This window comes from Vanellus vanellus (assembly GCF_965231255.1).
Source record: "Vanellus vanellus genome assembly, chromosome: 4".
In the NCBI taxonomy this organism is placed as follows: Eukaryota; Metazoa; Chordata; class Aves; order Charadriiformes; family Charadriidae; genus Vanellus; species Vanellus vanellus.
The window spans coordinates 5,749,728-5,771,646 of record NC_138909.1 but is presented as its reverse complement, the minus strand read 5'-3'; the positions used below and the strand labels follow the sequence as shown (position 1 = coordinate 5,771,646).

At 36.5% G+C, this 21,919-nt stretch overlaps 1 protein-coding gene across 1 annotated transcript; it reads right to left on the bottom strand.

Moving 5' to 3' along the window:
- Positions 1-2,661: 2,661 nt before the first annotated feature.
- On the bottom strand, positions 2,662-21,194 carry MYOZ2 (myozenin 2). Its single transcript, XM_082482184.1, has 6 exons — positions 21,079-21,194; positions 20,428-20,530; positions 14,982-15,151; positions 11,639-11,768; positions 10,081-10,264; positions 2,662-3,092 (listed from the first exon to the last, which is right to left on the bottom strand). The coding sequence occupies exons 2-6, from the start codon at positions 20,501-20,503 to the stop codon at positions 2,861-2,863; spliced, it is 792 nt and encodes a 263-aa protein (XP_082338310.1). The 5' UTR covers positions 20,504-20,530; positions 21,079-21,194; the 3' UTR covers positions 2,662-2,860.
- Between the last annotated feature and the right edge of the window lie 725 nt (positions 21,195-21,919).

Genomic DNA, 21,919 nt, shown 5'->3' with positions numbered 1-21,919 from the left:
AATACAAATCTCGATCTCTGAAGTTCTTCATCATTAGTGATGAAACTAAAAATAGTGACACCCCAAAATAGTCTTTCCTCTAGTTATAGGATACCTTTCAAGTACCGTATAAGTGTCTCACAAAATCAGTGCAGGTGTTGAAACCCATTGAAGTTTAATAGAGAATCTCTGAATTCCCAACCTTAGCAAGAGATCTTCCTTTGTGGCAAAGGAATTGTTTCTTCGCAGAGAGATTTGTTTATTGCAGTGAGACTTACACAATAAGGCTACTTTTAGGCCAGTGCAGCCAGGGAACATTCCTGGACACTGGCACTTGATCCTCTGTGCTGTTGAATACTTAGCACATTGCACAGTCTTAGCTTGTGCCAATTAGCGCTCTTCCGAAGAGTTTCCAAGCATGGTTCAAGAGTTTAGCGTGGTCACGGGCCTGTTCCCAATAGGCAGCTTGGCAAAAGCCTCCCAGTATGGGAAGATTAAATAGCTGCAGACTCTTCTCTGACAGCTGGCCTCCATTTTAAAAAGAGTGATCTGGGCACGCCTGATTTACTAGTGTATGTGTAGTTCTATGGTAGCAGAGATGGGAAAGCAGGAGGCACAGAGTTCTTATTCTTCTGCTGCAGTTGTTAACTGTAGCTGAGTGTTGAATTAGCTACGAGTTTTGCTGTGACGCAGCTCATTTTAGAAGTCTCAGACAGAATTTGAGGACTTAAGTACTGTTGGTAGTTTCCAGCCACATCTAATACTTTTACTTGGACCATCAACTGAACACACACATAGCAGGCTCGGTGCTTCTCAAACATCTTAAGCCCCTTGAGCCCATTCTGCACCAGTGAATCCATAAATATATAGGAAGCTAAAGTTACCATTATATGTGTTGTGTAAGAAGCAAGGTGGCATGCTCTGCATGTATAGGTTATTTTTTAGAGAGTATACAATAAAAATGATGTATCTTCAAAGACCTCACTGTGTATATGTTGTGCACCAATTTTCTCATATTTCTGTTCAAATGGGCTTATGAATGCCTATGCTGGCTCATAAAAAAACAAATTCCTCCAGAACTTATTTGCATTGCTCCCCACTATAGTTTTTTTTTTTTTTCTTGGAAGCCTTTGCATTTTTAGCCTTCATGAATCCATATTTTTTTCATTGCCCATATATATACGTTGTAAAATGCGCACAGTTAAGGTCCCCAAACTATCTGTTGCTAGGAAAGTGTTCTCAGTCAATAAGGTTGATTATTTTTTTTTTTTTCCATAGGTTTGTTCAGGGCCTGTACATTTGTTTATGCAGTTTTTGTGACAAAGTAAATTAAAGAAAATAGATGACAGAATTTCCTTTGTCAACTACCTGCCTTGAAATCAGATTTGAAATGTGGAAACCATTTTACAGACATTAATTTCAGCCACAAAAACGCAAAACTTGTTGTTGATCTTTCCACTTTAAATCTCATTCTACCATTCTTTTCTTCAGATGCTGAGATTCTTTCCAAAATACTTATATTTGTACCTGAATGCCACCAAAACCATTAATAAGGAAAATATCTGGAACAGCAACATTTTACTTGGTTATCGTCATCGTCTTCTGTGGGTTTCATTTTGAGATAAAAATTTATTAACATGTTACCATAGAGCTTGCAAAATTTTATGAATACTCTGATTTAAAGAAAAAAATAGTATCTGAGATACCCAGAAACCTATTGGATGTTGAATGCATGTTTTTAGAGACCATAATGCCCTGGAGAAGCATCCAAGATATATGAGAGTGGCCTATTGGTTTAAACTAGGTATCCTGTTTTAAAACACATACAAACTAAACTGTATATTAGAATGTCCAACCTGCAGATTATGAATACTTCTCAAACACAAAAACATTTAGAAACAAGCAATTATTAAAGAGACGCTTGCCTCTTACTAGAATGTCATTGTAACCTGAAAAAAGACACTGAAAAACAACACCCTCTTACTGATTTTTTGCCTGCCCCCTGTGTAGTTAATAAGAGTCTGATACTTATATTTCTAAAATGTCAGAGCTTGCCAGCATATCAGGAGAAAGAAAACTCACATGCTTTTAAATACCAGTATATACTATGACTGTAGGGGAAAAAGTCTTTCTAGTAACAAAAGCATTGGTGGTAACATAGCTCAGTGATACTAATTTGGTATGTTTGACATAACCAGTCATTGGTGAGTTTTTCAGAGGTGATTAACACAAACGTTCTAGATTTATCCAGGAAATACCTCTGTACTTTTTCATACCACTATGTAATCTTTGTCATTGTTAAATTTACTGCATTTTCTGTGAGTAAATCCAGGTGACATGGATATGGATGTCCACAATTAAAGCTGAGTAAGAGTTAGAAAGGAGGAAATGGCCTAAACTTTCTGTCACTGAAGTAATGACAAGGTTCTTAACTTAGGCTGAAAGCAGGGTTGGGAAAACAGCTTGATTTGTCAGAGTTTGTCTTGAGCAGGCAGTACTCACAGTGCACTGAGTGCACTGTTGAGGTATTGCTTGGTTGTTTTACCGTAATCAGCATACCTATTAAATCAAATCCATTGTCACATTTTTTTTTTCTTAATACACTTGTTCTTAAATGACAAGCAAAGATTTTAGAAAGTAAAGAAGTAAAAGAAGAACATGTAAACACAAATAGAAAATATCTCAGTTACATTTGCCAAATTACTTTATTTATGTCTACAGATGAAAGTAGGTGCCAGAAAAGAGACACTGCATCAGACATTATTACTTATACTCCAGCTGCCAAGGGAAAATTTTGTCAGTAGCCTTTAGTAATATTTGGACCAAAAATACACAGGTGTGCAGCTTTCAGCATTTTGTACGATGTGGAGTGCAGCATCTCTCATAGGTCCTCTGTTTCTGGAACGGTGTTGGAATCCGAAGGCTGAATGAACACTACAGGAATATTCTCAGATGTCCATCCTTTAGGAGTCCTATTGAAGGATCTTCTGGTAGCAAGAGGGTTTGCAAGGATCATGAATCTGGGATCATTTAGCATCAGTAGATTAAAATCTGGTACCTTGAATTTAACCAGCTTTGATGCTCTCTCAAAACCACCAAAGGGAGTGGCAACTCTGTAGATATTAGAGAAATAAAAGTAAAATGTGATTTTAAAAATACCTGTTTTCTTTTCCTCTGAGGAGCTGAAAAGAACAGAAGCTATTTTGATGATACAGGTTGTGTTCAATTTCTTGTGTATGTTTTCAAGCTTTTGGGAGAAGTATTCTGATTGTTTTTCTGACAAATTGTCTTTAAGATCTGATTTATTTTCCCTTAGATAAAGCCTTCAGATTTCTTCAAAATTCAACTAAATGGAAAAGCTGAGGGAAAAACATGTCGCAAGAAAACCTTGTTGGTGAGTCACAGTTACTAAACTTATTTTGTTGGTGATAAGTTGATAAGTCTGAAAACGTAGTTCAACACATTTTTTCTATCAGGTAATTAGTTTAGGAAGTTCTCACCCCATTTTCTTCTATCCCCAGTTGCTTGTTCTTCCCACTACACTGTATTTCAGCACCATATTGTACCAGTTAGAATGTATGTGGGTTGTGCTATAAACTTGGGTCACTTATGTGATCTGGGTTAAACAAAGACCTTTCAAAACAAAGGAGCTTTTTAAAATCCAAATTATTTCAACAATCTGGTTTATATCGTTACGCTCAAACAATTGTAGCAATACAAATGAGGAGGCAGTAAAGCGTAATGTGAAGCAGAAAGGAACAGCCAAAGACAACAGACTGTGGAAAGGAGGGGAATGGGTGAGGACTTCTTACACCAGCTTTGTTTCTGAAGAAAATGTTTATGTAACTAAACATTGAAACACAGGCTGAAATTGGCCCCTAGTCTTCGACCAGTATTTTTCATGTTATTTAAATGTAAATGTTCCCTCAGGCAATAAGCCTGAGATAAGAAATACTAAACAGCAACTCACTGTTACATACACTTGCAAATATTGTAAAACAACAGTATCTCTAAATACCTCCCATGATTCTTCTGTATTTGCAGGTTTCTAGGCTGAAAAAAGAAACCCTGAGTTTTTCTGTCACTTTTTCCAGAGTCCTTTGTGTAAGTAAGTTGTGACCAAACAGACTATTATATGCGCTCTGCATTTTGATCAGTTGCATAACTTTGCTGGGATATATTCTGGCCAGTCAAGAGTGTCAGATTTTTAAGCTACAGATGAGCACCTGATTTCTGCAAAGCTAGATACATAGTGGCATGCGAAAATGAATTTTTCTTCACCAGGGTTGGTAGGTTTTTGTGTGTTTGATACAAAACAACAGATCTGTTGGTATATATTTCCTGTGGCTCCAGGTATTATAGCTGAAGCCCAGAGAAATTAATACCAACAGAAATGAAAAGAGATCATTTGAAGATCTGACTAGGATTTTCAGCAAAATAACTATAGATAAAACAAGACCTAGGGAAAATTAAGTACACGCACACCAAAAAAAAAAAAAAAAGATATTAATTCAGACAAATGAATCTGTGACCTAAAAGGAATGGTACTGCTATGTCATTACACAGATAGTTCACTGAAATTTGGCACAAGCAGCATTTGTTGAAGGGGATAATGTTAACTCCAAAGGGTCAATCCTGTAAGATATGAAAAATCATGAAAGTTCTGGGCATGCACACTTAGTGAGAGAAGAGCACTGCTTTGGATTAAGCTCTAAAACTGTTTCTCACATGAAAACAAGACAAGATTTTGCAGCAGCCTCCAGTCCTCGCATTAAACTCTCTTGAGGTCAAAGGAAATTATACAAAGTGCCTGTGGTATCAAGCTTTTCTTGTGAAACTGTCTTCTAGGTCACAATGTCAATTTGGATACCGTATGATACTGATTAAAAATAATTGCTTGGTAATTGGCAGAGTGAACGTAGTGATCTACATTTTACAGGATAATAAAAATTGTTTTAATTGCTGCTCTAATTAAGATACATATTCTCACATTGTTGTAATATTTAATTCTCATAAATATGTAAATTAAAGGATTAATCAATACGAACAGAATAATATGAGCTATATAAAATGCAAAACAATTCTATAGTGTAAAACTTCCTCTTTGTAGTATTTTTGGGTTTTAAATACATCATGTTTCTGTAGGTAACAGAAGAGTATTCTATGGAAATTCAAATATCTTTTGTGGGAAAAAACCCCATGTAGTTCCTATACAAAGTCTGGCCTCAGAGAACTATGCATTCCTACATGCTAGGCAGAAGCACGTGGTGATCGACATAAAGGAGACTACAGTAATTGGTTAATAGATGTTAATTTTCCTTTACAGCAACAGTATGTTTTTGTGACCAATAACTTGTCTGACAACACGGTGTTGTAATGACCTCTGTTGTGTGCACATCAACTGTATCACTTGAGCTCTGATTCATTGTACAGAAGCCTAAAACTCACGTGGAAAACATTCCAGCAGTCATTTCTCATAATGAGGGCGGAAATGCTGGTTCAGAGCCATAGGAAGTGGCACCAGGAAGTGTAAGAGATTTAATATTCACTTTGCATATTCCTAAAAAGTAGGTGCATGTTTAACAGTTGCAGGCACAACCACATTTATTTTTAGCTGTTGTTTTAGCAGGGCTTCCTTTTTTTTTTTTTTTTTCCCCTGCAGTCTTTCTTCTTCAACATTATATTGTCTCAACATAGGAGACTACTGGTAGTTGATTATTTGACAAAGTCTGAAGAAATGTTTTAACTGTATTGTATTAGCACCTTCAATTATGTAGTTACAAAAAATGTGGGTTTCACATTTTGAAACAGGACTGTTATTCTTAGAACAAAAAGGAGACATAAGAGCAAAGAACCTGACCCTGCAAAATGCTCAGAGCTTCATTTAGCTTAGTGCAAAAGCTAATACCAACCTCACAGAGGTGTTCAGGTGCTAAGGAACTGGCTTTCACTAATCTCACATCACACCAAGTTAGTACCCAAAATTCCTTTGAGGCTCTGGATCTCAGCATTTTTAGAATAGAATTCAGAATCCATTAATCAATAAAATCAGAGCCCAGTCCAGATGGGCTGGATTCCTGTAGTGTTTTTGAAACAGTAGTCTTTGGGAATTGAGAAAGCTGAGCAAGAATTTATCTGGTAGGAGAGGCAGAACTAGTCAGACTTGCTTGTCTTATGTAAGATGTAGTGCTCATAATCCTACCTTTGACATTTTATGCAGCTCCAAGAAAGCAGATGGAATAAAGGTACTAATTTAACTAATATTACAAACTCCACAACAAATGTAGATTCATGCTGTCTTTACCACAGGTGATTACTGGGTGCTTCCACACTGGTAAAAGAGGCAAGAAATTTTTCACCAGTAAATACTTCTTCAATCCTAATAGGAATTAATCTCCAAGGGAAATCAGATGGGATGGCTCTGTTCTGCAGCATTTCTCTGCTATCACAGACTCATTTTCATCCAGGAGGAGGAGTAGCCTGGTCTGAACAGTCTATTCAGAGATCTTCAGACCCTAATTTCTCTGATCTGTTTAGTGCTGTGTGTTGTTAAAGCATTACTGGCGCTCTCACAGCAAGCCCTGCCTCAGAAGGCAAATGTGCTTGACGTTTACTGCCACCACTTCTTCCTTCACTGACATGCCATCATTGCAAGATCCCTGCAGCATAAAATGTGCACTAGACCCCAACTAATACCTCTATAAATTCCTTAGTTCTGATTCTGCTACTATTATAAAAAAATGCACAGCTGTAGGGTCCAGAGTCACCTCTTCATTGCAGGCAGTGGAAAAAAACTTGTGAATGCTGTTTAGCGCTGAATATACCTTTAAGCCATGCATGTGTGTGTCTGTTCCAACACATCAAGATGTCCCTACCTGCTAAAGTTGTGTTGGTTTTAGTTTTTTTGTGTAACAAGGAAAGCTGAAAGTGGCCTGCAAAGTCTAAGTGTCATTTTAACAGATACCACTGAACTGGGAAGAATCTGAGGCTTGTTTCCTTTGGGAGTCCTGTGCCTCACACTTACTGTTAACCACACCCCCTCCTGACTAATGATGACTGTACCAGTGTTTTGCAGGAGAACAAACATAATGGCACTTTTATTGAATGATGAAGCATGATAGAAAGCCTTGATTGACACCCTCACTGATAACAAAATGGTGCTATTATATCACACTTTAATTGTTAATACAGTATCATTTGCTTTCTCTCCAAGACTGCAATTAAAGAAGTCAAGGATGCTTTGACCTAGATCCATGGAATGACTTAGGATCTAAACAGAGAAGTCCACAGAGGTATCTCACCTTATGTTCGAAGCCCATAGGCTGCTGAATTCCCGAGATGCCTAATGTTTTCCTTATATAAATGCTCAGATCTACCTTTATGTTAGCTATACTGGCAGCTGCACCTATCTTACACCAAAGCTCATCTGCAATTCTCTAATTAATAATCTTTTGCCTAAACTTCCATGCTTGAAAACACACATAATATGCTGCTGCAGCAAGCTTTGAGCAAACTATCATGTTAAGGCACTTTCACTCAAAATCCATGGCTGTTAGTGTTGAACCTCTGTGTTGAATAATAGTGTGTCTGTGATCAGAGCTGTTCTGCAAGAGATTTGGATTCTCTTCAGTCTGAGACCATCTCTTTGTAAGAGTGGACCTCACCACTCACATATAGTATTCCAGCAAAAATGCTACCCAGAAATAAAAAATTACTTGGATTAGACAGAGTAGGACTCATCTTAGGCACAGGCCACACAGCTGATAGCAGAGAAGTGTAGGTCCTCTTTTCTGTTCCTACATCTGCTTGTTTAATTTACTGAAGTAATAATTTTAAAAAGTGCATTGAAAGTCTGGGAATTCAGATGTAGCCCAGGTTTCTCTTTCCCCAAGTGAGTTTCTTAATTATTCAGCTAGAGAAAGATGTTTATTATTTTCTGTACTTTGGCACAGGTCTTAATAAGGGAAGTGAAATGTGTTCCCGGCTCTTCCATGGAAGAGCTAGAAACTAGGTTGTCAGACCTCTCCTCAGGGCTTGACATTCCTGTAGAAATAAATCCAGGATGGCCACATTCTATGAAAATGCTCTTTCCAAAGAAATGAACCTTATTGTCTATACAATTTTTAAAAGAATACATGTTAACCCCTGCTCTGGTTTTAGAAAGGAAGACCTTAATCTAGCCCTGACCTGGAGACAGGCAGACAGAATTAGGTGCTGGTGGCCTTGGCAAAATAAATTTAAGTGGCATTTAGCCCTCTCTGTAATGTTTTTTTTTGTTGGTGAGCTTGGCACTCATTGTTCTATCTTGAATCCCATAATCAGACACCCCACTCTCCAGTGCATTTTTGGGAGTTTAGACAATTAAGTCATGCCTGTAAAATCTCCGAGAAGCTAGTATCTTGAATTTCAATTTCACAAGTTCTCAATTTCTTTTTGGATCTACGCCTTCTTGCTAGAAAACATAAATCTGAGTGTACTGTATGTAACAGCTTTTCTAGGTCCACCAGGCATCCTTTTATTTTCTTCTGTATGTGGATTTTTTCCATGAGAAGAAGAGTTGTGGTGGATTATATTTGTATGACTTGTGTTTTGAATTTTCCAATTTCACGCTCTGGATCCGGATTTATGTGCCAGGTTTTAGGGTTTTATGGCAGTTACAAGGGAGAATATTGACCTTTCCTTTATATGAACGCACATGTGTTCATAAAATTCAGACTGTGGTAAGCCACAGTTCTGCCATGTTGTACACAGAGAAAATCCCCACAGAAAGAAATCTGAACAGTTAGTGTTGTAAAGATGACAACTAACAGAATATGAGATTGCAGTGCAGCTAAAAATCCACAAAGAAGCCATCAGATAACATCTCAAGACACATATCCTTATTAATGGGGCCTCTGTGCCCTGTTTGATCCTGTCTTTCACAGTAACGACTCGCACGCTGGACTCAGACTTTCTCTTGTGAGAGGGAGAACTGATTCTGTCTCTATTCCCTGTATATGTATCTTTGGCAGTTTTTTGTTGGTTTTGGTGTGGTGGTTTTTTTCTCAGTTATAATAACCATAGTACATAAACTATGCTGTTACTGTTCCAATGTTAGCATCTGTGGTGCATCTCTCTAACTTGTATTTGCTGTTTTGTCTGCTGAGAAGAGTGTGCCACACAGGCTCAATTATTAACATGGCAATGTGTATTGCTGTTAGGAAATCGGAATTAGGGTAGCATCTAACAGTGCCAGTCTGGAGTTTTGAGGAAGGGTTTTGGTTTGGCTCGCCTGTCTGGAACTCAGCAGGGGTTATTTAGTGAAAAATTGTCCATAACTTCAGTAAGTAAATATATTGTGAATGGTATGAATGAAAGCAAAAGACATAAGTAAGAATGTGTTTTAAAACTTTCAAAATAGTTCAAAAGCCAGTATTGTCCATGTAGCTAGAAGGTCTACTGACAGCCTTAGTATACTAGTTACTATGTAAATAACTTCACTCTTAGATCCCATTTTTAAAGTCTGCTTGAAATTTTTTATCTGTTAATTTGTTACAGAAGGTTGTCAAAGATATAAAAAATTTAAAATGCAATAAAATATGCAGTCTGCTAACTATTTGGTCTGAAGGATTGGTTGAGGGATAAAGTTCATTGTACTATCGTTGCCTAGAAAACAAGCGATGTGAGTTGTATTTGAAAAAAGGAAGAGTGGTTTGCATTATACAGCTTACAAACTTTTGACTGAGAGTTTCCTTGGTAGATCTTATGATCCTGTATCTACTCAAGTCAACAACAGAAATACTGAAAGGGGTTTGAAGCATTGCTATAGCCCATGTTTCCCATTTATTGAGTACACCAGATTCTGATACTTTCTGTCTTTAAATATTCTCAACAATTTATCTTACAGTCCTGGTTCTACAATTTAATTTGGGGTCCATACTTTAGAGAGAGACTAGTTTCTTCCTTAATGCTTGTGTTTGCCACTTGTAATCTGTGTTCACATTCATATTTACGCACATACTTGCAAACACAGGTGGTAGGGTTTTTTACAGCTGGTGGAAACATTTCATTTCATAGTAATTTTTCTCTGCACTGTAAAATTCAGCATCCATTCAGAATTACCTGTTAAAGCTCCTGTAGTCAGGCAGTTCTGGCTTTGCTTCAGGTTTAAAAAGTTTAGGATATAAAGCTTCCAGCAGCTCTGGATCATCCCTAATGGCTTCTATCCAGGGAGACTGATAATACTTTGGTACAGAAGTAGTGTTGAACTTTTCAGGAGGAATTTCTTTCAGTGGTCCAGAATACCCTGCAAGGCAATCAAGGCAAAACCATTGTAATAATAGTTTGACTTTTCTGCTTCCTTACCACCGTCCTATGTAACTAGGAAGTAACATACCATCATTTCACAGGTAAAGTACTCAAGTCACCTGGCCAAAGCTACACAGAAACAGAAAGCTGGCTGCAGGAATTTGTAGCCTTTTAGATAACTGCTCCAAAGCATTCCACCCACTTTTGAAGCTAAGATAATTTTAGTTTTATATAAATTTGTTTCTATCATTATAAGCATTTGTTTGAAGCCAGACTATAGCTACACAGCTCTCGGGCTGAATTAACAAAAAGATTTTGAAAACAGCCTTTTGGTTAAAACTAAAATAATTCAAAAAGGGAAATCTTTTCCACCCTTTTACACTCCCACTACATCTTCCTCTTTAAATTTATGCTGTTTCCTTCTATAAGCTTAAAAAAAACCTGTGGATTAATATCTACTCCTTTTGGCAGACCTTTTTTTTGCTTAAAGAAGGGCTTGAAGGTTTCTATCATGTCTTAGCAATGGAAATTACCTCTGTCTGCATTGTATTTGACCAATGGATGCACAGTGTCTTAGCAGTCACTAACAGAGTAGCATTGACCTAGTTTACATAGTCTGGAAAAGGTCTGCACAAAACATGCATTGAGTTATTCTGAACAAAGAATGAATTTGTAAACACCACAGTCTGCTCATGGATAATTCATAAACAGGAAGAGAGGCAATATCACTGAATAAATTAATTAAAACAAATTAGCTTTCTCTGCTCTTTAAAGAATACAAAATAAGGCTGCCTTGTAGCTCACTGCTTTAAATAAAGGCATCAGTACCCTTACAATTAAGAATTTAAAAAAGAACAGTTTATACAGCCAGGGGCAAATTCTCTTTTAAGTTACTCCTCTGTAAAGGTTTCTAGCAAAACTTGCAGTGACTTCGGATTAACATTTATGGGTAATTAAACTGCAATGGATAACTTTCAGACTGCTGAGCAGCATGTTGCATATTAGAAACAAAGGTTTGACAAAGACAAATCAGTATATTAATCTGGTTTTAAATCTGGTGATCTGTTTCTCAATGTTTATAAGACCAGTAAATATAGGAGCAGTCTCTCTTGATATTAGTGTATGGTTTCAGTTTAGGGAGAAGTAGTACAAAAGGCATATCAAATCTTTAAAAATTAACAGAAGTGACTGAAAAGCACCACTTCACATTTCTGTAGGAGATTCTGATTTAGTTATCTGACTCAAATTTATCAATTGCTAATAGTAAGTCCATTAACAAATTCTTGTTGACGATACTGTTTTATAAAGAGATCCTTCCTCTGCTGTGAAATGAGAACTAAATATGTTTAAAGTCTGTAAACGCATATATTACCTGGGGCAATGTTGTCAGGATGTGGTGGGCTCCGGGGGTCAGGTGTATTAGGAGGTGTCATTGGGGCATGCTGGGGAATTCCTTCCACACTGAGGCCGTCCATTTTAACACTCTGTATGGGCTCTCCACGCTGCATTCAGATACAAATAAATATAATTGACAGCACAGGCAAAAAAGGCCTCTGTGATATTCTGTTGAGGGTTGGAGCAATACTCCAGTTTACAGCCCAGATCTGAGACCCAGGGTGTACTATCTGAAGGCATACTGTCCTGCTGTGTGGTACCCTGTTTGCTAGATAGCACTCTCCAGGATTTTCTGGCTGTTATCCAGAAGATGAAACAGTTTTTCAACTCTTTTACGTTGGCTGTGTAAGCAAAAATGAATAATTTTTCACTGTTAAGAATGATATCCCAGCATAATTTAAAATATCTGTATTACAAGTGTGTGAATGCTTTATTGAAAGGATTGGAGGTGGTGTGAGCTAAGTCAAAAAAAAATCCTGAAAAATTCCATCCAGTTGAGTTGCCTGTCCTTTTCCTAAATTTGGGATATTTAAATATTGATTTGCTATCTATGAAGAAAGTTCATCCCATCTGCTGCTTACACCAGTCGCCAAAAAATCTACCTGTACATGTGGGCTGTGTGGTTCACAGCAAAGAGTAGATCTGGTCACTTTGGCAGGGGGGCCCCATAACATGTGTCCCTTGGATTACTGGACACTAGAAGCTGTTATGTGCAAAGCAACCTTGCTACCCAAAGACTCCAGAAATCTGGCACGTTTGAGCCATTTGAGTACCAAAGCACTGATTCTTCAAAGCGTCTGTTCCCATATCAGTTGAAAATTCACTGCATTTGTTGAATTGCTTTTGTTTGGGATTTTCTTTTCCTTTGTTTATAATAGAAATAACAACCTCAGTGCAAGTCACTTTCTGGACATTCATGATATGCTGTTACTTTCAACTCTCCTTTCAGGTTATCGGTTCTAAGGAAACATCCAAAGGCTTAATCATTGTTGGATAAATATAGAATTAGAGTCTCATAAGAAGTCAATATCTTATTTTAGCTATGACACATAGGCTAAAAGCAATTTAAATATAGACTGCTTTAGAGTAAGTGTTTCTTAAAGTAGGAAAGCAAACAAATAATACTTGGTTAAAATTAAAACAAACAAACAAAAAAAAATCCAGGCAGAATGTTTCCCAGCCATCCTGAAGTACGTTAGAAAGATTGATTTTGGCAGGCAGAATCATAAAGATGATGAAGACAAGACCAGTGGTGGCTAAATAGGCATTTAAGGGAAGGGAACAGAAACCAGAGGCATCTTTTTTTCATGTGTCAGAATGTCATACTGACTGTTACAGCATGTGCACTCTATGTGGTTTTGTGGGAAGAAGTAGTCTAGAGGGGAACCGATCTGTCAGACTTAGTGGCAAAAACATGCAACTGGATACAGAAATTCTGATGAGATTGGTGGTGTTGTGCTGAGAATTTATCTGTGTAGCTTCTAATAATCAATAGGGTGAGAAATTGTGGAGACATTATTCATAGATAGGCTTCTAAATAATAGTGTTCTAATAATAGTTTGGGTGTTCGATAAGAGTTATTCACTTTTTTAATGAGATTTCTTTTGTGCAGATTTATTTTTAGAAGACAGATTTATCAAAATTCAAACATGATCCCATTTGATACTTGTGTAATGTAATTTCTGTTGAGTTAGTGGACAAAGAAGTTTGAAATATCTGCACCATAAAAAAAGAAATGTAAAAATAACAAGGCATATTAAGACTTACTTTTCTTCCTGAGTAAGTTAATTTTTTGTATGGGAAATGCAAAGGCCACAGAATTACAAATATAAAGAGTTCCTTCTTCAAGAAGGGAGCAAAAATATTTTTAGAGATTTCAGCTGTGATATTGGAAATATTGAACTCAGATCCAATAATCAACTCTCTGACTGTTGTAAGATCCCTCAACAGTTTGGTTAGCGTGGACAACGGTAAATTGCAAATATGTCTTTTATTGTCTGCTCCCAAAGCCTCATTATGAGATGCAACTAGACAAAAAATTTCCTTAGAGTCAACAAGTTGCATTAATTTTATTGTTTCTGATTAATTTACAAGTGTGTGTGTATTTTCTTCAGTAAAATTAAACATAAGTAAGCCCTTTGGTGCTTTGCTGATTGATAAATCAATTTTTTCCTATCTGAACTGATACAAACTTTAGATTGTATCACAACAATACACTTAGAAATGGTTACTATTTTTCTTATCACAAGTGAAGATTAAAGAAGAATTGAGTCAAAGTCTTTGTATGGATTCTGTAGGGGTTGGATGCTAACACAATCATAGCACCACCTATACAATGATTAGTTGTAAAAGCTTCAGGGAAAGAGAATTGATGTTCTACAGGAATTATTTCCTAGGTTAGTTAATAATAATTGACTTCTGTAGCATGTATTTCTTTTCATCTTTAAAGCAGCTTAAAAGTACTGGGACAAATACTGCTTCTTTAGTCACATAACTTTGTATCTGAAATCAATGGGGATGCATACATGTAACTGAGAAGCAGAATTTAATACAATACTGGAATTGGAGAGGCTGCTTGTGTGCTGTATTAGACTGGGCATAGAGTACTCATTCAAATAATTAAACCTTGCAGCACATTGGAGAGTTAGGTAAAAATTATGAATGTTGCTGTCCAGAGGTTAAGCAAAAGGTTTAAATATTTTGGAAAGGCCACAGATGAGACAAACACCAGGTGCATTTAGTTCCTGCCATGAGGATTCCCAGGGTATAGCTAATGCTTTATTTGAAGACTAATTGACTTTCAGTGACAGACTCACTCATTTTTCTCCATGTTGAGACAGGCAGGCCAGAAGTGTATTAGTACCAGTTGTGAGTAATTTTGCTGCCTGGGAGCCACATTGAGACCACCAACCTATTTTAATAAAAATACTTACTGGTTGCATGAAACAGACTCATTTACTCCAAGTTTTTGAATATCATTAATTAGTTAGTTTTCACATTAACTAGTTAATTTTCAGTACTCAATGAGCCAATTATTACAGGATAACAACTCTGATCACTAGTAACCTGAATCAGATTTGAATGAGAATGATTTGAATCCCATGTCCTTAAGTATTAAGGCTTTCAGTTTTTTTTTATTTGTCTATGGGAGCTCAATAAAATACAGATGGCTCACTTCACATTAGCCTTATTCTAGTACAGGGTTTTGCTTTTATTCTTCCCGAAACTACAAATAAATCATGCACAATGTGTATTATGAGCACCAAGGGAACCCAAGCTAGTCTCACTGTTTCATTAATAAGTTATTACAAAATACTTACATTTCTTGGCTTGTTTGCTACATAGTGATAATTTTCATACGTGTATTTGTCAGATCTCCGCTGACGTCTCTTGAAAAGTCTTGCACCTCTGTTGCTGAGTGTCGATAGTTCCTCTACCATGATATCTCTGGGGGTGCTGACCTTTTTTCCAAGGTTTAAGCTGGGTGAGACTGCAATACAATGGATAAATACATACCTCTGTTTTTCTTAAATGCCTGATATTGTATACCCTACACCTGAAATCCAACAACATGTTAATGCATACTTATCTAACACATAACAGCTTCATATGGTGTTAGTGAAATTAATCACTCTTCCAAAATTTTGGAGCAGAGTATTGAACACCAAAAACCTGGGTTTTTTTTGAAGATGCTAAGCACTTCAAGCTCCAAATTTACTTAAGTTGAATGGCATTCATCTGTTATCAAAATCAGGTCTATGACCTTCTACACACCATCTTAATAGCAGGCTGGTAAAACCTGGCTTCCGCTGAAGCCAGGACCAAAATTCCATCTGACCCTACTATTCCCACATCAAACCTTCAGTTAGCTTTGTGTGTCCTGCATTGGACAGATGAGCAGGTAACCCCTTTTAAACATACCTACCAGTTTCGTATTGCTTATAAACATTTTATTTTCAATTATTCTTTAATATTCTGCTTGCTTTTGAAATCTAGGGCATGTTTTGTACTTTGAGAAAAGTTTACATTAGAAAGGCTGTAGTAAATAGTATTTTTAAACTGGAAAAGAAGCTTTCAAAATAAAGATCAAGGTGTTGAAAATGAGAGCCTTAACAAAGAACTACAACGTGCTTCTTGGAATTGATATGTTTAGAACATATTTTTAATTCTCTCTAAGAGGAAACTGAATTACTAGATTCACTGCTTGGGAAAAATTCCTTCGTCTTTAGCGACCTCCTGGGGAATTTGAAAGTGAAACTGCATAAGCAGGGGAAGGGGAGGTCATTTGGGACTGTAAATGGAGAACTCTGAATATCAGAAACTCTACTGGTCATGTTCTGGAAACTGGGATGGTGGTGGCAATGAGCAAGCTGTTGCTTAGTGACTGAGCTCTCTCACTAGATGTCCTCAACCTATAGATAAAGTTTAAACCTTAGAATACAGTAAGTTCAACAAACTTTTCTACTAATTTATTTCTGTTTAGAAGGCTGTAGAATTTAACAAATACAACAATAATTGGATCACATAGTAGAAAGAATGTTTAAGAAAATATTTCCTATTGCTACTTACTTTAATATTTATCATTTTATTAATTTAAATTATTCTCCTTAGTTGTTCATAAACTTCATGAAAAAAATAGGAAGATGCTTTGAGGATTATATCAATGGTCTAGTATGTTTCTTTGATCCACTTATTCAAAGTCATATTCTGTTATTTCTTTAATAATAAGACATTCTATTCTTCACATATTCTTATGGTCTACAGGATTTAAAATTCTGAATTTTTACATATATTTTAACGTATTAAAATTAAATGAAAGCAAATTATACATAGGACTGTATCTTGCTTCCAGAGTAAGGACACAGGATGCCCAGTTTAAAACTAACTTTACAAATTAATTAACTGTAGAAGGTAGCTAATGTCAAAGTTAATATTACATATGCAGAGTTTTGTTTTGAGTAACTGGCATGTTCAACATGGCATATTTCTTCTAGTAACTTTATGTTGGAAAAACTGTGTGATTTATTGATGTTTAGGAAAACTTAACTGAGGCAGGTACATTAAATATTTAGCCAAAGCTGTATAGACAAGAGTTTTCCATGTAGTAAATCAAACAAGTTTGTGGGCCCTGGAGTGTATAACTGTTGATCCAGTTCTGTTCATACTGATTTCAGTTGAATGTTTGCAATAGATTTAAGTGGAGCAAGAGTGAGCTAACTGTGTCGTGAGCTGGAGCATGCACTTCTGCTTTAAAAATAGTATGCACAAAGAATCCTAACACCCTCCTGTTATTTAAGAGGTAACTACAAACCAGAGAGTTCTTAACATGGAAGAAAATGACTCGGCTTGCCCAATGTAGCCATATCAGTGACAGATAGTGGTGGGGTTTTGGCTCTGTGGTTGAGATAAGTGCATTAGTTATTGGCCTGTGGCCTGAAATTTAGACTTACAAGTAATTTCTCAAGATTACTCCAAGGATATGGACTGTTGAATGGTTTCATATTAGTAAGGAATAAGAAATGTACCCCTCAAATCAGCATGATTTTCAGGCAGAAAAAGCTTTTCTTCATTGTACACAGAGTGGGTAGTATGTACATCTTCAGAGACTGGGGTGCCAAGGTGATTGCAGATCTCTGTCCAAAGCACTCAGTATTCTTCTGGGACACGCTGGATGTTAACTATTTTGGGCCTTGCTGTTGCCTTACATACGTACTGTTCTTGTTAATGTTAACTGAAGGCTCCAAGGTACTTTGTAACCCACAGTTGTGTACTATTGTGTATCCAGGCAGCATCCCAAAAACATAAGTGTGAAGTTCATTTGAATCCCTTGCCAACTAAAATCTAATCATCTGTCTAGTTTTATGATGTGTCTAGGGATTGTTTCAGTGTCAGTGCAGAAAAGGTGATGCAGAACGAGGAAGGGAGGACACTTAGAGGATGATAGAAAGAGAACATCAATGTCATAAATGGACATTGTATCTTAATACTGGAAGTTTAATTCATAGTTTAATCCTAACTTAACCTTTTAGATTAATTTCTTATTTTGTTCCTGCCAAGTCCCTTCTGTCCTACGCTTAAAATCATAACAGACTGTATTTAAATATGATTTATATAGTTCCTCCTGCATTCACCACCTAATTCCCCTTTAATCCTCCAGTTTACAATCTTCTAAATACCTTAATCTGGATTATAAATTTTAATAATGAATATCAGATATTGTTTGTTGTAGTATCAGAAATAAGATTTTTTTTAATTATATCACGAAAGATAGTTAATCATGTAGCTGGCTGAAGGATGCATTTAAGAAATATTATAGAACTGGACATGAGATTTAAGTGTAATTGAAGGCTAAACTAATGAACACCAAGGGCTTCTTTAAACATATGTATTTACAGAAATGTTTACCAAGCAGCCTTAAAAATGGTATGATTAGTTCAAGTCTGTCAGTGAAAAACCAAGGGATTGGGGAGGTCACTGCATCCACACGCTGATTCACCACTACAGTCTCTCTTCTGAGACCATAAGAGGGTTTACAGTTAGTATTCCTGCGGCATTTTATGATGTGTCAAACTTCTCTAAAACACAAAGTCATGTCAAACAAGTCAACAGGAGATGTAGACTTTCAGTCATTACCAGTTTTGCCCAGAGCTTGGTCATCTTTGAGACACTGATAAAAACTTGGCTGATTTTTTTATCTCATTGACAACTATTTCTGCAGTAGAATATTATACAGTAGATAAGCTTTCTGTATGTCATTCTGAGCTACCGGGGCTCGTGTTACAGAATCTTCTCTTACTGTTTACCTTTGTTAACAGTGGGGAGTTTCATAGGTCTGTGAGATGGGCTGAAACATTAAATTTAATTTTTACATAATTACCAGGTGCAGAACCTTCATTACTAATAGAGATGCAAGAGCGAGAAAGACAGAAGTTCACCCTCCAGATCTCAGGTTAAGCATGTTGAATTATCAGTTAGGAGAAAAATAAAATGTCAAAAACTAATAGAGCTGACTTTAGTCATTAAAAAAACAGATTTCTTCTTGATTTTTTCAAGAATTGTTCAGAATTGGTCCCAAAGAACTAGCATATACTTTGTGTGATTACAGCTTTGATTATCCTTCTGTTTCTTAGCTGGTTTCATTGAGCTTGTACAGCTATAAATTTCGGACTCTAATTTCATCACATTTCATATTTTTTTAACATCCAAACAAGATGCAAAAGAAGAATGTATGCTGAAAGAGTTAGTATTGCCTTCAGTGGCCACATATCACAGCATATCTTACTGTAGGATAAGCTGTATAGCTACGTGTATGAATCTAAACATGACAGCTAATCTGATAATCTGTCTTTTTTATTATTTGCGTATTATGTGAGGCAAATGCCGAGCATCAGCACGGATTATCCAATAACTCCAGTGATTTCAAGGACTGTACGGTAGATTTGTTAGTATTGCTATGAATAGTAGCAACATTTACCATGTGAGATGCCTGGTTCCAAACAAACATATGAAAGACTACTTGGTTTTGGTTTGTTTTTTTTTTTTTTTTTTTCCCTGAAGGCTATTTCAGGCACATATAGTACTTGGATTTACAATACAAAAGAAAAAAAAAAAAAAGGAGTTGTAATGAAATCTGTGAGGGTAGACTGCCTTTCAGACTTAAGTGTGTGTTCAGTGGACAATGGAAAGAGGTATTTACTAAGGAATAGAAATTACATAAAAAAAACCCTAGGGAAATATCAGAAGGACTAGGACAAGGCACTGAAGCTCGTAGCTTCTTTTTCTAAAAACCTAATGTCTCTTGTCCTACTCTTCCTGCAATCAGAGTGGTCAGAAAGTGAGCACAGAAACCACCCCCAAATTCTTTGGAGCTAAAGCCCACAAGAAAGATTTTCAATACTGGAATTTAATGCTCAGTGTTTTATCCTCTGTAAGTGGTATAACTTTCATAAATTGTAAATATTAATGGAGCTCCCTGTGTTTTCAGTGAGGCTTGTGGTGTGCTTATCACTTTAAAGACATTGGTCTTTTACCTAGATGGTAAAAAAGCCTTCATGGGGAGGACTGGAAGGATCTCCAAAAGCATCCCACACATACCTAGTGCAATCCAAGCAGATTTATATTCCCAACTGGGTTAATTGCTTCTTAAGGTGTCACACTAGAAGCGTAATTTTAAGAACCTGTTTTAGAAAATCAAACTACTTTCTCATAAATGTCTGCATTTTCATCAGTGCAATAACAGAAAAGTAAAATTTCATCATATAAGATTAGTTGGTGGCTGTGCATTAGAGAGAATTGCCAAATGCTAGTAAAATTTGTTAGTTACAAAGATAAAGTTTGAGAGGAAGGAACAGAGTTGTAAACATTTTCAAAATTTTTTATCATTCATATAAAAAAGCAGAGTGAAACAGAACAAAAGAAGAGTATACAAATCAGCATGTTTCTTAGATGATAGCCTTTTAAAATGGAATGAAGTCATGTTATTAACCCCAAATAATATTCTGAAAGGCTATCCCAGCAGAATGTACATCAGCTGTTAGATTACTTCATTCCTCCACAGCAGTTGTTCATCTGAAAATAGCTTTCAAATGAAAAGAGGCAACTACAAAAGGATTAGTTACCATAGGCAGCATGATACTCCCACAAGATTATTTATGGCAAAACACCCAGAGACAAAGCTGTAAGAGAGTTAAACTCTATGATTAAGAAAATATATTAGGGAGGGCTAGAGGACATTGCATATACAGTAAGCTGGGTTCAGCGCTATACCATTTCTTTGTATTTCATCCATAATGGCTGATGCTTGTTGTTTCCTCTCTTTGACCATGGCAGAATGTGATAACATTGTGATTTTCTGATACGATTTTCCTTGCTGAAAAAAAACAACACATTTTTACATTGTTGAGCCAGTTTGCACAATTCAGCCAACTTTAATTTCTGAGAGCCTGTTTAGAATGGCTGAATAGTGAAGTTAGTTATTTCTGATTTGGAAATACTGCACTTTTTAATTGTGCAAAATGCACTGGCAGTTACTGTCTGCAGACAGATGCTAGCACATGATCTGATGGATAGAAGATTTGAAGGAATGGACTTTGAGTTGGCTACATAAATTCTGTAGCAAAATCCGTGCCAGTGGTCTAGGCCTTCTCACATCTGCACATTATATTAAAAGATTTAAATTCATAACTAATATTTGAATTACATCTTGGTTTATGTAATGTTGCATTTTGACATTTCTTAATCTAACAAAGAATTGGAGGAACTAAATGAGATGCTCTGGCATCTTTAAAGAAAATGCATTTCTGACTAAAAAAATAAATATCTTTTTAATTGCAGAGTCAAGAGGTTACATAAATGTCTTTTACATGACAGTTTGTAGGACAGACAATGTCAAAATATTTCAGGAAACAATACACTTACCCTACTGTTTTGTTGTGCAGAAAAAAGCGATCTCAACCCTTTAGTTGAAGCTTCAGGAGTTAGTTATGTATGGGGATGACCTGCCTGGTCCAGGATGGTTTCTACCCTTGTGCTTGGGTCTGCATGGTACCTAGTACTGAGACAAACTGGGGGCTGATCCTCTTCAAAGGGATTGGCATCCAGCTGACATCAACTAGTTATATATAGAATCAAACACTCCAGCCACTCATATCTTCCTGGCGAAAGAAGAGAACAGAAAAGATTCAACTGCACCCACAACAAAGAGAGTTTATATCCCTTTCAGAGCTTATTGAAAGATTTAATGGAATGCTCCCCTTGTACTCATACAGATCATCTCCTCATCACCTCTGAGAATAATAATCTCTGTGTTATAACTAGGAAACAGACATTTAAAAATAAGGTGTTAAATACACGGATGGGCAAGACTATATCAGATGAGAATGGCACAGGCTAATCCTTTAGTGAAAGATGAAACCATGCTTCAATAGTAGCTGATGGCTAAAGTCAGTGGCAGATGGCTGATATACAAAGTCTGTTCTTTGTATATGAGAATTTTTTCAGTGTTCTATGTGGTAGGGAGTAATTGCTCAGCAAGCACTCGCCTTGCAAACTGGTATTCAAAATCTCTTGATTTTCTTTGTGCATTAGGAACAGAAACCTGCAATAGTTTGAAACTTAGTAATATTCAGCATTCCAGGTTACTTGTTGTATCAGTTTATCAAAGAAATGTGTGATATTTGGAGCATAGATATTTCATAACGGCAACCAACTTCAGACAGAAAGAATTGGTGGCAGAAGGAAACATTCCCCCCTTACCCTC

Coding starts and splice junctions, on each gene's coding strand:
- MYOZ2 (XM_082482184.1), bottom strand. CDS start 20,503: ATGTTATCACATTCTGCCATGGTCAAAGAGAGGAAACAACAAGCATCA. Junction 11,769..14,981: donor TAGCAAACAAGCCAAGAAAT/GTAAGTATTTTG, acceptor ATCTGAATGCAG/CGTGGAGAGCCCATACAGAG. Junction 10,265..11,638: donor TCCTGACAACATTGCCCCAG/GTAATATATGCG, acceptor ATTGCCTTGCAG/GGTATTCTGGACCACTGAAA.